The following is a 14,571-nucleotide window of genomic DNA, read 5'->3' as shown; positions in this document are numbered from 1 at the left end:
TTTTTGCTGTTTTGGGAGAGTGCATATAAACTCCATCACCAAGTCTTGGCAGCAGTCCCAACTTCATATTTCCACTCCTTTTTTTGTCCACCAGTCCGGATACTCATTCAGATTGATGATGACTACTCTCTGGAAGATCTTCCTGGTTCAAAACTGTATCTGGTATGAGAAAATCTCATTGCTGAATCATTAGACATCTATCTGACACTTACTCTCAACATGGGCCAGTGTCAATATCAGTCAATTACTTTCATGGTATAATTACTGAACACGAGATACAAACATCATTATTTTCTCTCCCCCAAACATACACACTACAACAAACAGTATCTGCACATCCGAGATACACACATATCTCTTTCTCCTGCAGCCACCAACCAAAAGTCGAAAAGTTTTAAAATCGCCTAATGATACAACGCCATCCCTATATGCAAATTCCCACATATCCCAGGCTTTGGCTCTTCCCCCCCCCCTTCACTCTCTCAAACAAAAATAATGATATAATGTGTGAAGCGAAAAAGAAACCAAAAAAATATTCCCTTTGCTTATACCACACAACCCCTTCCAACAACCTTGGTATCTGTTATATGTTCCAGACAAAAAATAGTCAAACAAACCCTGCTTTTTGTCTTCTTTGTATAACACCCACGTCTTCCACCCGTGTATATTCCAACAACAAATCCAAACACACTTCATCAAACAACCCATATTATGCCCCCGCAAACCGGGAGCCGTATATATCATGTGGACAGAAGAAAGAAAGGCTTAACCCTCGCAAACCCACTCCGCGAAAACACACCACCTAGCCGTCCGATCAGCAAGCACCAACCCCCTCCAGACGCCCCGCTCGCTACACTTGATAATCGTCTCCCACAACCCCCCATCCCCCGCATCCACCCCTTCCTCGCTGTGCAACCCCGACGAGCTGGGCGACATGATCTTGCCCGCGATTCCCACCCCTCTCCTCTCCTCCTTTCTCATCAACCTCAAGATTTTTCCTCCTGGGGTTTGAATCGCCAGTTTCGCCGGCTTGCTACTGCCCCCGCTGCTGTTGGATGTAGTCGTCGACGGCATGGACCCAGCCGCACTACTAGTCATGCTCATGGCACTACCAGGCCGCATAAACGGTATCGGGCTCGCGCCTCCCCTTCTGTTTTCCTCGGCGAGGGACACGGGCGTGATGGCTGCCGAGCTGGGATGTTGACGGATGGCAAAGACAAACGTGTTGTTCAGTGCTAACCGCTGGCACTGGGGTTGGACAACGTAAATGTCGTGTCTTTGCGCGTGGGGGGTGGGGTGGCGGGTGACGAATTCGTAGGGTGGATTTTCGCCCGTGTGGATGACTGGCAGGGCAAAAGCCAAGGGATGAGGGATGTCCTTGATGCTGTGCATCAACCCACGCTTGCCGGCATAGATTTTCAGGACACCGGTTCCTTCGTCGCCGGGGAGGAGAGCCTTGACCGTGTACCGCTTCACGCCGCCATGCCAGTCTGCCTGGGCGAGAGCTCGCTTCTTTACTACATCACCAGACTCAAAAAGATCGCCGTCCATATCTCGGGAGTAAGCCCGGACCTCAACCTCGGCGGCGACTTCGACATCAGGAGGCACATTAAACTTAACATGGACCATCTCGAGATCTTCGATGCGGACAAGGGAGGTGTTGTAGTCCACCATTTGCAGGTCGTTCTTGAAGAAAGGCGGGCAAGCGCAGGGGAGATTGAGGAGCGTCTCGTGGGCCACGGGTGGGCACAGGTGCTGCTGGGCGTGGTGCTCTGGGATGTGCGTCCAGCAAAGCTCGGATGGGCGGACGAGGAACCACCAAGGGTCGGCGGATGATGAGCTGTGGCTCGAGTACAAGGCCCGCTTAGGGTTCGATGGACTGGCAAGGCAGCAGTCCATGAAGCGCCACTCATTATCGACCAGGACAGCGTTCCACCAGTGGTTGGATCTGGGCATGATGTTGACTTCTGGAATCTCTCCAGGAGTTTTGAGGTAGCCGCGAACAACCTCGCAGCCAAGGCCGACGGCGGCGCACATTTCCAACACCAGCACGGCATACTCCTCGGCACACCCACGTCGGGACTGAATGACCTGTCTAGTATCAACCTCGCCCTCAAAATCCTCTTCCCAGCAGATATGCTCAGCAACCCAAGTAAAGATGGCTCGCAGTCTCTGGACATCACTCCGATAGGGACGGCAGACGAATGTTGTCGCCAAGGTGATGGCCGTGGTCGTCGGCGCAAGATTCGTCAGGAACCGCGAGTTCTTGTCCACCTGGCTCAAGTTAATGGCATGATAGTTGGTCGGCTCAGCAACCGGCATCCCATCAGCCCCCTCATCACCGTCGATACTGCTGTACAGCTCGTCGACTGGATCAAGCGCTGGATAATCCAACATCTGACATCTTTCTTTTCTCTCCACCTTTTCGTTGAAGCTCAGCGAATTCGACCGGTTAATATCACGACGAACCTGCACCCAATCAACGCCGCCACCCATGCCCATGTCCCTGGGGGGTGGCATCTTGCTAGGGAGCAACGCAGCAGAAGACATTGACGTTAGGGCAGGTGTAGAGCGATTCGAGGATGAAAGGTTGGAAGTGCTAGCTCCAGCAGCGGCGATGCTTCCTCGCGTGCTGGCCACTCCCGTCTTGGCAGACTCCAGAATGCGCTTGATGAAATTCTGCTTCTTCGGCTTGGGTGTTACCAGACCTCCAAGACCGGGAAGCGCAGGCATGGGATCCTCGGTGAAGCCCAACTGTGACTTGGAGCGCTGTTGCTGATTCTGGTGGTCAGACGCGTGGCTACTGTGATAAGTCACTCCTGAAAAGGGCGTCTCAGGCCGACCGCTATCAGCGTCGTTTAGAAGCTCCCGCAAACCAAGCGCGCTGTGGGCCCTACTCCGATTCTTGCGTGCAAGGCTGCCGGCGCTCGTTGCGCTGATTCCTCCAGCTGACACACCGCTCATCAAGCTCCGATCGGTACTCTGCGTGTTCGATGAGCTATTTGTTGAATTGGTTTTGGTGGTAAAGGTCCTGTTGAGGATATTTCGGCCCACGCCTTCATAGCCCGACTTCTTGTGCCTCAACTTTTGCTCCGGTGGGGTATCCATACCCATGGAAGACTTTGGCCTGTCATACACGCTGCTCTTAGGTGGCGGTGGAGGGGCTTCGTCCTCTTCAGTAACGCTAGCATTATGCTGGTGCATAGTTCTGAGTCTGGATTCCATGCGCTCGACATAGTTGCTGAGCTGCGGGAGATGTGGTTCTTGAGAGCTTTCGAGTGGCGTTGGTTCCACAGACGAGTCGGCCGTACCGCTGTTTGTTTCATACCCCTCGTCAATATGAGCTGGTATCCCCATTGATGTATTGGGCCGTAACTGCGAGGTCCGCTTCCGCTCCTTTCTTGAACGTGCATGCACCATATCAAACGAAGCAGGGGACCAAGGGTCCAACACAGGCGGTTCTGGAGATGGCTCACGGCCGGCACTGACAGTGGAACCAGCACCGAGAGCATCCAACTGCTCCATCACATCATCCATCGCTTCTCTTAGCGGTGATGGTGTAAGGCCATCAATACCAGGAGAGGGCGGGCAAGGGGTTGTAAGCGTCCTCGGCGTGTGAAAACCTGATTGTTGTGGTGGTTCGTAGGACGCGTTAGAGTGATGTCGTGAAACGTTGCCCTGTCCATATGAAGCATTGGAATTTCCTCTCGATAGTGCTGACTGCTCCCTGGAAATGCCCGTAAAGTAACCTTCATCCTGAGAGAACTGAGACTCCTGCCGCGTGACCTTGGTTCGGTGGGGAGGCGGTGGTGGTGGAGGAGGCGAATCTGACCTATCAATGTTTCGGTCGAGACTTAGATGGTACGTGTGCTGTCTCCCATGCTGAGGAGGTGCTGGAGAGTTGTGCCTCTCTAAGCTCATATGATGGACATGGTGGCGGTGGGAGAGAGGTGGCCCGGATGGCATTGTCGAATCCACACTCTGGTGGAAAGAGCTCTGTTGTCTCGCCTCGGGAGGCCTGTAAGGGATGTATGAAGGAGTGGGTGATGGTGCTCTGGGGTCAAATCCATCATCTTGTGGGGGCGCTGGAGATGGCGCCCTTGAATCGTAGGCATGATGTTGCGGAGGTGCTGGAGACGCTGCTCTCATGCCGTAGCCACCATGTTGGGGAGGAGCTGGCGATGCTGCCCTCATGCCATAGGCATTGTGTTGCGGTGGTGCTGGGGAAGCTGCCCGCATATCATAGCCACCGTGATGCGGCGGCGCTGGTGATGCCGCCCTCATATCATAACCCCCGTGGTGTGGGGGAGCTGGCGAAGCGGCCCTCATGTCATAGTTACCATGATGTGGTGGCGCGGGTGAAATAGCGCGCGGGTTGTATCCCACATCCTGCGGTGGTGCCGGTGACGGAGATCTGGAGATGTAGTTGTGGTGTTGAGGAAGGGCGGGAGATGGTGCCCTAGAACCACCATGGTGATATTCCGGCATAGGTGAAGGGCTTCTTGACCCATAATTTTGGTGGTGAGTTGGAGCGGGAGAGGGTGCTCGGTGATTATAACTGGAATTCGAACGGGGTGCGGGCGAAATCTCTCGTTGCCTTCTAGTAGATGCGCGGACTGGGGAGGTATTGTCCATCGAGTTGACCGATGTATCGCGGGATCGGGCGACTGGAATCGCATCTTCTTTCTTGTAGCCATCTCTGAACGTTTCTGGGACCTTTGCCGTCGTATAATGCGGCGCTTTTGCATAAGCCTCGAATGGTTTCCGAAACGTCCTGGATTTTTGTGGCGTATGCTTTGGACTTGGTGTATTACCGTTTGGCAAGGGGCTGGTTGACCTCGTCGTTGGGCGAAACGTCTCTGGCAATACTTCGACAAAATTAGAAGGAAACAGTCCGACCGCTCTTCTGTCGCGAAATAGACGACCTGTCCACCACGAGCCATCGCCGGCATTCAGACATTCGATTAAATCTCCCTCAATAAACCCAAGATCTCGCTTGCTCTAGAACAAAAAGAACAAAACAATGCCGTTAGCTGAGTCCCTGAGCCGCGAAAAAAAAGAAAAGAAAAGAAAAATCAACAATCGCATTGCATTGCATCGTACGAACCTCTCCTCCCCAAGAATAAACCGCCCTGACCCAGCACGGGAAGCGCGTCGGTAATGGTAATGGCGCAGGCACCATTTTTGCGAATCTTCAATCGAGTCGTCCAAGGCGGCAGTGACAGTGGCAGGTACAATAACGCAGCGGTCGGTTAGTGCCCCTGTACAGTGATTTGATGTCGATTGTCGTCGCTGCTGCGACTCGGCGCAAACAATGGTGCCGCGGTCGTTCGAGTGCTCGATTTGCGGTGCTCGCACAGGTCGTCGTATGTATACAAATGCAGGCACACAAGAGGAGGTTGTTGCGCGCCAAAATGAATGAATGAACGAATGTTAATGACGGCACCGGCCTAAGAATCGAACTCGCCTGGAGGCTGGGAAGCAGCTGTGGAGATGTCGAGGAGCGGCGCCATCCAAGGCCAAGACAGGGCAGACGCCAGACCAGGACCAGTGGACAACAGAAACAAGGAACTTCACAGCAGCAACTTCACCACGCGACCACAACCAAAATGACGACGACGACGGGCAGGAAAGAATGGAATACAGGCGAAGGGACCCCAGGCCTTAGTTTCCCCCACTATGTAGGTGCTCGTGGAGTTCAGTTGTAATAGCAAACGCAGATGAAGGGTAACAGCCGGGCGGGCATTTTGTTCAGGGCGGAACAAGGATCTCTCAGCAAATGGAGACGGCTGGTGAGAGCCCCCAAGGGCGGTCGAAAGCAAGGCCCAAGCTCCCTCTCCAACTGTGTCGTTGCGTGGGGCAACCGGCCACCACCCCACCTGAGTAAGGCTTTTCGGTAGCATGCCGCCCAAGTGCCGGGCGTTTGGTTGAGGGTGCCGGTGATTGGCCCTTAGCGCGCTGTTCCTCGAGCTGCAGCCTGTGGAATGCAGGACGCTGCAAGCTGCGCAGTAGAAAGAAACGCCGGTTCTTCAAGAACTGTCTCGACCCGTCGTCCACTTTTCTATTCCCAGCCGTGGAGTATTCACTCAAAAAACACCATGATTCTGGCCCCATCCGCCCTGCTACTGGACGGGTACAGCATCTTCTCATCAGTCTTCGTATCTCGACCAACAACAACAACAACAACGCCAACGCCGCTGCAGATCCGGGCGGCACTCCGAAACTCGTCCAGGGTCCGCCCTACCTCCCGCTAGATCTTTAAGTAAACAATGGCCCGTGCCCGCCAAACGCAGCACCCGGACAACCAAGCCGCCAACTGAGAACACCAGATCCAGGGGTTTAATAGCGAACGGCTGACACAGGCGCAACGCGGGCGCTGTCTCCTCTTGTCCAGCCCAGGATCCCATCGACAAGAAAGAAACCCGTCCGAACTCCCTCCTCCCTCCCTCGCTTTCTCCGCCTCCGGTCTCTCCCGTCCCAACCCATCCCTTCTCCTTTTTCCCAAGGACTTCTCTAGGACCATCGAGGTTCGATTTGGAAAGGCGACAACAGTCCAGGACCCAGGTTGCGCTCGGTTGCTTTTAATAACCTTGAATCCCCGCCTCGCGCCTATCTAATCACCCCGATCGATTTGCGACCAAGGGCAGACCCAACCCTACGAATACTCCACCATCGCGCGTGTGGGCTGAGGCGCAATGGCAGACGAAGGCGTCGCAGACCACTACCAGGTGCTGGAGGAGCTCGGCCGTGAGTGCGCATTGCGCTGTTGCCCTGCCCTGGAACGTGGGAAACTGACTGTGACGCAGGCGGTAGTTTTGGCGTGGTCTACAAGGCCATTGAGAAGAAGACAGGGGAGACAGTTGCGATCAAACATGTATGGTGGTTTTTTGTCATTTTCCTCGTCAGTCAAACATGTCTCGGCCGTTCTGTGGTATTAATGTCATTGTGTTGCGCACAGATCGATCTCGAGTCTAGTGACGATGATATCCATGAAATTCAGCAAGAAATATCCGTGCTCAGCACCTGCGCCAGCACTCATGTCACCCAGTACAAGGCCAGCTTTCTCCGTGGACACAAGCTGTGGATTGTGATGGAATATCTGGGAGGAGGGTCCTGCCTGGATTTGGTATGCATGCACTTTACTTAATCGTGCCTCTTGGCGATGCCCCGTTCTAACAGTTACATTGTAGCTCAAACCGGGCGTGTTTCCAGAAGTCCATATTGCCATCATTTGCCGAGAACTGCTACTTGGTCTGGAATACCTCCACGCAGAGGGCAAGATTCATCGTGACATCAAGGCTGCCAATGTCTTGCTGTCAGAGACTGGAAAAGTCAAGCTTGCCGACTTTGGTGTTGCCGCCCAGCTGACGCATATGAAGTCGCAGCGCAACACCTTCGTCGGCACTCCCTTTTGGATGGCCCCTGAAGTCATTCAGCAGAATGGCTATGATTTCAAAGCGGATATCTGGTCCTTGGGCATCACGGCAATTGAGTTTGCGACTGGCGAGCCACCCCATGCTCAGACACATCCCATGAAAGTTCTCTTCCAGATCCCTAAGCAGGACCCCCCGAGGCTCGAAGGGAAGTTTAGCAAGGAGTTCAAGGACTTCATCGCACAATGTCTCGTCAAAGCACCGCATCTCCGGCCCACCGCAAAGGAACTGCTTAAGCATCGGTTCATCCGTTCAGCCGGCAAAGTGGAAGCTCTCCAGGAGCTCATATACCGCAAGCAAGTTGCCGATGCCAAGACGGAGCGTGTGAAGATGCCAGTGTACTATCAAGAGACGCTGCAAACTCTCTCGCCCAAGGATGGGGCAGACGAGTGGGTGTTTGACACGGTCAAATCAGTCGTCCCACAACAAAAACGCGGTACGGTCAGGTCTAGAAAACCGTCTGTCGTTCACGGGATAGAGGACGCCATGCATAAGCTCGACGTCAAAGATGGGCCCCTCCAGCCCACCACCCCAAGTACCGTCCGGAAGTCGACAGTCCGCCGCCAGTCCCTCCGTCAAAGCCAGCAAGCCAACCGCCAGGTTTCCAACGGCTCGCCCCGTGCGTCTGTTGCGGCTAAGCGGCCATTACAACCAGACATGTCGTTTGGTAACTCGGGCTCGACTATGCGTTTATTCCGGAGGGTACCATCTGACACATCGACCAACCCTTCACATCATGGCGGTTCCTCCCCCAGTGACTCGTTCATCTATGACAACAGCGAGAACAGACCACCAACATCGTACTCGTACCAAGCCCCGGTAGAACCGCACAGCAAAGAAGCCTTTTTAGGGAGAAGGCTCTACAACAAGGCTCTAGAACCCTGTCTAGACGAACTCCACGCCCAGACAGCAGGCTCAGCAAAAAGGGAGGCGCTGGCGAGGTTATCTGACGCTTTGGCCCATCTAGATGCTGTCGACCCAGAAGGGTCCTATCACCTCCTCCGAAGCATCATGTCGACAGTATCTCAAGACACAAAGCTAAGCAATGCTTTTGTCCCGCAACTACCCCAACAACAACAACATCATCATCATCATCATCAACAACAACAACAGCAGCAGCAGCAGCAGCAGCAATACCAACAACAGCAACAACATAAACAAACCCTCAGCGAGGGCACCCCCCAAGGAGGAACAGTCGTCAAAGACCAAAGAACAAAACCAGCAGCCTTGCAACCACCACCAGGGTTATCGAGCTCACCGACGAAGTTGATGATTTCACAAGAAAACCCACATCTCGCGTCTCATAGGAGGAGGAGGGAGAGTAATATTGGGGGGCCGGAGAACGCGCTGGGGATCGTTAATGGGGGAAGAGGAGGGGGGTCGCCGGATAAGGAAGCACGGGAGAGAGAGAGAGAGGCGAGAGAGAATAGGGAACGGGATAAGGAGAAGATGGCGATGGCGGCGTTGGAGGCAAAGTTTCCGGGGAGGCCGGCGGTGCAGGGGATGGAGCATTGTAAGGCGCTGGGTGATTTGCTTTATGCTAGGTGGACGGATGGGTTGAGGTTGAGGTGGGGGGGTGTGGGGGGGCATTGACGGAATTAGGGGGTGGATGTGTAAGGTTACTGTTGGCGTTCTGTGAGAGCATGCGAGCAGGCGAGCGTTGATTTCACCCAAGACTGGACGATGGTTTGGTTTGGTTTGTTGTGCTGGTTCGTTGGTGTACTTTTGGTGTTCATATTTTTGAACAAACGAAGCTCGGACGAAGCACAACCACGACAAAGTCAAGAAACTGGGATGATGATTTTCTTTGGGTCATTTTTTCCCTGCATTTCATCTCAACATTACCTTTTTTTTTCAATCTCATGGTAATGGCTGGACGGACCAAACTTGGGGGACATTTGCATATTTTCTGGAGTTTTTGGGTTGGGAGGCCGTGGTTGATGGTCAGCAGAAACAACAACTGAGGGATGTCAAGGTTGCGAAGGATTGCCAGGGGGGTATAAACGAGGCATCAAGAGAGGTAGATTAGAGTTATACTGTGTGGTAATAATGTAAAGAGTATTATGACATGAAAAACACCGTCTTTGCTTTGTAGGTTGGACCTGGTATGGTTTCACTTCTCGAACATACGGTCTTCTGAGTGGATATGGTTTTTGGGCGGTATTGGTTGCTTTCAGTCATCCAGTTGTTGATATGAGTCAAATAGCACACATATTGTCTTCTAACATGTTAAATGGATATGCCATTCTACTCTACATCAAGTAACCTTTCCGCACAGCGAAACCCATGTTAAATCCACTCGGGTATTATGTTAAACCATATTCGCCACCACATCTATCCCTCTATTATGTTGAATCCTTCTCATCTTCACCCCTCTTACATCTTTTCTGATATTTTCTCATCTCTTCTCCTCCAACTTGCTCTTACTCTCTAACCCATACCCCCCAATCCCCAAATTCCCCGAATTATAACTCAACCCCTCCGGCCCCCTCCTCAACTGGTCTCTTGGCCCCCTTCTATCCAAGTCCTCCTTCAACCACCTTAACACCAACTCCCCTAGCCGACTGTTTCCCGTCTCTTTTTCTCCCCCCAGTTTACTCTCCAACATCTCCTCCGTCGTCCCCCACTCCACCACCGTCCCAAGATGCATATGCACCAAATGCGTCGGCCACCCCGCCAAATTATCCAATATGTGCGTCGCATACACAACCGTGCACTCCCTCTCCTCCGTCTCCTTTTTCAAAAAGCTCAAAAACTGACTCCTGGACCAGACGTCCAGGTCGACGGTGATTTCATCCAATAACAGGATCGTCCACGGCCGGACTAGGCCCATGGCGAGCTGGACCCTGCGGCGCTCGCCGTCGGAAACGGCGTGCATCCTCCACCTGGTATCGATGTCGAGAACGGCGACGAGCTCGTCACGACGGTCGGGGTATTGGTCCCCGCCGACGGAGCGGAGGAGCTCGTCGACGCCGATGTCGGTGCGGACGATGGCGTTGAGGACCCATTCCAGGCCGAGGTAGGTCACGCCCTCGAGGCCGACTTTGAAGGGGTCGTTGCCGCCGATGGTGATTGTGCCTGCTGGTGCTAGGCGTTTTCCCGCCAAGAGGCGGAGGAGGGTGGTCTTGCCTGCGCCGTTGGCGCCGATCAAGAGGGTGCGGGATCTGGGGGGGAGGGAGAGGGTTATGCCTGAGAGGCCGGTGGAGTGGTCTTGGAAGAGGTAGGAGAGGTTGTTTGTTACTACCGAGGGGGGGCCGGAAGCGGGGGCCATTTTTGATGGTGTGATTGTGTGCTGCTGTTGTGTTTTGTCAAATTGATGTGGTGTTGTTATGGGATTGTGAGATGTAAAGGTGAGTTGAGCCTCAATTGCAGTGTGAAATCTCACTCAACCACGAGGCTTTTGAAAGTTGAGAGATGGAAAGAGGCAAATCAGGTGATGGAAATCGCCTTTATCGCAAGATATCTGACCTTCCTAAAACAAAACCTTCCTCAAAAAAAAAAAAAACCAACGTTAAAAACCTGCCACCGGATCCAAATCTTGACCATTGCCTACCCGTAAGGTGGAAAATAAAAGACCGGAGTATCCTCTCCTGAACTACATCTCACCAACCCTCCCAAAGCTCGTCTAGAGAGCAGTTGGATTTGTCTCGAGGAGTGGAGGGGCAATAAAAGTGGGGCAGCTCATCCAAAGCTCCCGTCTATTCATCACATCACACAGAGCTTGCTGCTCCCTTCTTTTCTCTCACACAGCTCTTGATTTTCTTGCCAATAGCAGAGCTTCAAACATAAACCACAAATTCACTCACAACTATCACATACGACCATAGACAACTGAAAATACGGGATCCCGTCCGCTCTCCCCTAGTCAAACAGTTGATCGGCAGATTAGTACTCAGGTGGGTGACCACTGGGGAATCCCTGCTGTTGTATGTTTTTGCTGCTTTTGTCAATTTATTGAGTCTTGGCAACCCCCGAGTTCCCCCTTTTTAGTTAGAGAAGAAAAGATACATAAGTTTTACTACTCTTTCAGAAATAAAAATAAGAAAAAAAGATTTAATGTAAAATAGCTTGAATATAACTATAAATTACATTTTTATTTTCATTTTTTTTAACAAAAATAAAGTAAATATTTAGAATATATATGTAGAGCTTTAGGAAAGCGATGCGAGCGAAATCGATCCATCTTGAAAAAGTCGGAGCAAGTGTTGGATTTTTGGATTTTCTTCTCAGGGTTAGGGGTTTAGGTGGCTAGAGGGGGTTCCCTGCCGGATCGAGGGGGGGCCCCAAATAAAACTCTCTTTAGTTATTAGACAGCAAACTGCGGATTGGAATGTCAGTTTGTTAATTTGTTTACGGCAAGGCTGAGGAGCGTATCAATGGGTGGTAACGCGGGTTCATTTGTTCAAACTGAAAAGGTTCGGGGGGCTGATCTTGGTGGTATTTAATTTAGAGAGGAACTGACTTTCATCAGGAGCCGACGGGCTTGGTTTTCTTGAGGTAGTTGCAAAGATTGATCGTCGCTGGCCGGACGGTTATGGTCTCTTTGAGTGGCGTTATTGGGAAGTATCCTGATGCGAGTTGTGAGGCGAGTATGAAGAGAAGAAGTAGAAAAAAGACAGGACAGGATTGCGTCACATAGCAAACATGATCTTGACCTAGGCAGGCAGTGAGTATTTGATGAGGCGCAGGTTCTCCATGATTACTCTCTCGCTCGAAGGCTTCTCAAAAAGAACTTGACGGTTTCATGCCTCGGAGTATGAAGCCCGGCGCCAACATCGTGGTTCGAGCGGGCCCAATAATAGACTCGTTGGAGATCGGGTTATATCTCTTGCTTTGGACGGTTATTCGATATACGTATTGTGATGGGAACTGATTTACTTGCTGAACCCTACCACGCATGGGCTTCTCTCCAGAGTAGCGTAAGTGATCCTTGAGTATGGCCCGGCTTCGATCATGTCTCCCAGAGTATTGACCAGGGTTTTCAGCGCGACTATCAGTCATACCATGGCCACCAGGTCCAACCAGAGGGACTCCTGATCGCTGAGATCGTTACAGACAATGACCGAAAGGGCGTCAAGATCCTTCCGGGAGAGGTCTTGTGCCGGATTGAGTTTGAAGATGGGATCCTCTGCCCAACCGCCAAAAGTTTCTCCTTAAAATCTGGACTGGTCCGCCATATACGCAGTCAGCACGAGCTGGATATCCAGACTTGGGATGGCAAGTGGGAGGGTTGTGATGCTGAGGAGAGGAGCAAGGGTGGGAGGCCGACTGGGCAGGCTATTGCCAAGGCTTTGGGTAAGTCCATGAGGTGAAACCAAAAAAAATTCACTGACTTTTGTTTAGTCGTGCATAAACAGTGGAATAAGTTGATTTATGCGGAAGATGAGACGGCAGAGGAGGCTGGGAAGCAGACAGTCAACCAACGGTTTGCAGAAGAACGTGCCGATAAGGCTCGGAGATTCAGTGAGAAACGTGAGTAGGAATGGTGATATTTCTTTCTCGGTCTTGGGGCTAATAGTCATTCAGAATCACGAAGTAGGACAATGCAGGCCGGCCTGGATCACGAAGCAATCAAGAGCGCCGAAGACACTCGATTAAACGTAAAGTATTACTTTTAACGGCCGAATAAGGACAGACGGCCCATCAACCATCGTGGGAATGATGTGGGAATCCTCTCTCCTTGTAAATAACTAGCTAATCTAGAGAGGTATACTAATAGTACGGTATATAACAGGCTCCTAGGAAAGAGGCATACCGGTTTCTCAAAGAAGATTATCCAGAGAATATTGAGCGCGAAGGTTTAATCCGACATGCGGTTAGGTGCAGCGACTGTAGGTATGCTGGATGTAAGAAGTTGGATACTGGACGAGGTAATTAGAGAACTAACAACACTAATATTAATCTAACATATAACCAATGCAACTTCAACTTCCACGACTGCATCTATGTGCAGAAATTCGGGTTCTTGAAGGCTGCTTTGGCAGCGCATGCCTTCGATAGGGAACCGTACGAAGGACCCCCTGAGGGTGGCGTTCCTAAGGGTTGGGAAGGGGTCAACTAAGCAAAGTAGAGTAATAGCAGCTTCATGGGTCTGTCGGTAGAATTTTGGTTATACCTAGGTACCTCAGAGTCATTCAACGATACACAATCAAAGATGATCAAAAAAGAGATCGCATTCCTGTCTATCAAAGAAGGGGCGTCTAAGTCTAATTCCCCATGCAACACCTCCATGTTGTCGAGAGTCAATCAAAACGGTGGGTTCCAAAGTGAAGAAAAAACGAAGAGGTACAAAGGTTACCCCCGAATCACCAAAACCTCCCGCCCCCAACCATCGATTCCTTAACAACCATACTCAACAAACAGCCCGCTCTTGTCATTCAGCTCGAAGTCGACCAGACCTATGGCCGCAACCTCGATTATAAACAGCCTTATCCACTCGCAAGGAAAACTGGCGATGGTCAATTTGACCGCTTTTGTGGTCTTCTTGTCGGGCAGGGCGGAAGGAATCCGGAATGTACCGAGGACGGGGCCAACTTTGACGCCGTGTTCGTAAGAGTGGAAATCAACCACATTGATGGGAAGGGGGCTACGGCCATCCTCAACGCCAGAGTTGATAATCGGATAGCCGGCCGGGAAGTCGGCGATGAGAGAGCAGGTGCCGCGGGTACCGTCGGGGAGGGAGAAACTCAAGACTTGGGGTTCCACGGGTTCATTGGAGTGGGTGGCGATGTGGACCTTGTACGATTCCGACTTCACACGCTGGCAAGTGGATTGGTCGGTATGGGAGGTGGGGGCTGCAAGGGAGAGGCCGGCAGCGGCTGACAGGGTGATGAAGAGGGTTGAGAAATGCATCTTGAACCGCATCGCCATCGCCTTTGTTTTGTCACCAGCCTCGTGGATCGTTGAACGCTCCAAGTCCGAGGCCAGGAGCAATCAGAATAGGGGGGCATTGTTAGCTCTGCTCAATGAGCGTCCGATAGTAGGTAAACGCATAGCCTACTCTGAGATTATCGGCCATATGAGTGCTGCGTCCAGTAAGGGTTGTGGTGGCTGTGAGAGCTCCTCGCTCTCTGTGCTGTGACCATTGTGGTGTCTCCGGCATGTCGACTGTCAATCCTTGCTGGACAGTTTGGTCAAA

At 52.0% G+C, this 14,571-nt stretch overlaps 5 protein-coding genes across 5 annotated transcripts; 3 read left to right on the top strand and 2 right to left on the bottom strand.

Moving 5' to 3' along the window:
• Positions 1-167: 167 nt before the first annotated feature.
• QC761_210860 (uncharacterized protein) lies at positions 168-7,046 on the bottom strand. Its single transcript, XM_062876821.1, has 2 exons — positions 5,108-7,046; positions 168-5,001 (listed from the first exon to the last, which is right to left on the bottom strand). The coding sequence occupies exons 1-2, from the start codon at positions 5,180-5,182 to the stop codon at positions 766-768; spliced, it is 4,311 nt and encodes a 1,436-aa protein (XP_062735456.1). The 5' UTR covers positions 5,183-7,046; the 3' UTR covers positions 168-765.
• QC761_210850 (uncharacterized protein) lies at positions 6,031-9,026 on the top strand (the record flags this gene model as incomplete). The annotated part of the gene is made up of 4 exons (XM_062876820.1): positions 6,031-6,747; positions 6,807-6,874; positions 6,959-7,126; positions 7,191-9,026. Exons 1-4 carry the CDS (start codon positions 6,696-6,698, stop codon positions 9,024-9,026), a joined length of 2,124 nt encoding a protein of 707 aa, XP_062735455.1. The 5' UTR covers positions 6,031-6,695.
• Positions 9,027-10,077: 1,051 nt separating this feature from the next.
• On the top strand, positions 10,078-10,657 carry QC761_210840 (uncharacterized protein; the record flags this gene model as incomplete). Its single annotated transcript, XM_062876819.1, is given in 3 exon segments — positions 10,078-10,125; positions 10,261-10,452; positions 10,457-10,657. Coding segments are annotated over 3 exon segments (441 nt in total).
• A 1,638-nt stretch (positions 10,658-12,295) lies between these two features.
• Positions 12,296-13,051, top strand: QC761_210835 (uncharacterized protein; the record flags this gene model as incomplete). The annotated part of the gene is made up of 4 exons (XM_062876818.1): positions 12,296-12,352; positions 12,419-12,728; positions 12,777-12,905; positions 12,960-13,051. 4 exons carry the CDS (start codon positions 12,296-12,298, stop codon positions 13,049-13,051), a joined length of 588 nt encoding a protein of 195 aa, XP_062735453.1.
• A 721-nt stretch (positions 13,052-13,772) lies between these two features.
• Positions 13,773-14,285, bottom strand: QC761_0043190 (uncharacterized protein; the record flags this gene model as incomplete). Its single annotated transcript, XM_062872382.1, is given in 2 exon segments — positions 13,773-13,988; positions 14,001-14,285. 2 exon segments carry the CDS (start codon positions 14,283-14,285, stop codon positions 13,773-13,775), a joined length of 501 nt encoding a protein of 166 aa, XP_062735452.1.
• Between the last annotated feature and the right edge of the window lie 286 nt (positions 14,286-14,571).

The sequence above is a fragment of the Podospora bellae-mahoneyi genome, chromosome 2 (assembly GCF_035222275.1).
Source record: "Podospora bellae-mahoneyi strain CBS 112042 chromosome 2, whole genome shotgun sequence".
Taxonomy (NCBI): Eukaryota; Fungi; Ascomycota; class Sordariomycetes; order Sordariales; family Podosporaceae; genus Podospora; species Podospora bellae-mahoneyi.
Note: the sequence above shows the minus strand (reverse complement) of the source record. Positions and strands in the feature narration are given on the sequence as shown.

What these genes read in the sequence shown, in the direction of transcription:
- QC761_210860 (XM_062876821.1), bottom strand. Translation starts at nt 5,182, where the DNA reads ATGGTGCCTGCGCCATTACCATTACCGACGCGCTTCCCGTGCTGGGTC. An exon ending in TTTATTCTTGGGGAGGAGAG is followed by an intron (nt 5,002 to 5,107) that starts GTTCGTACGATG and finishes TTTTTGTTCTAG; the next exon opens with AGCAAGCGAGATCTTGGGTT.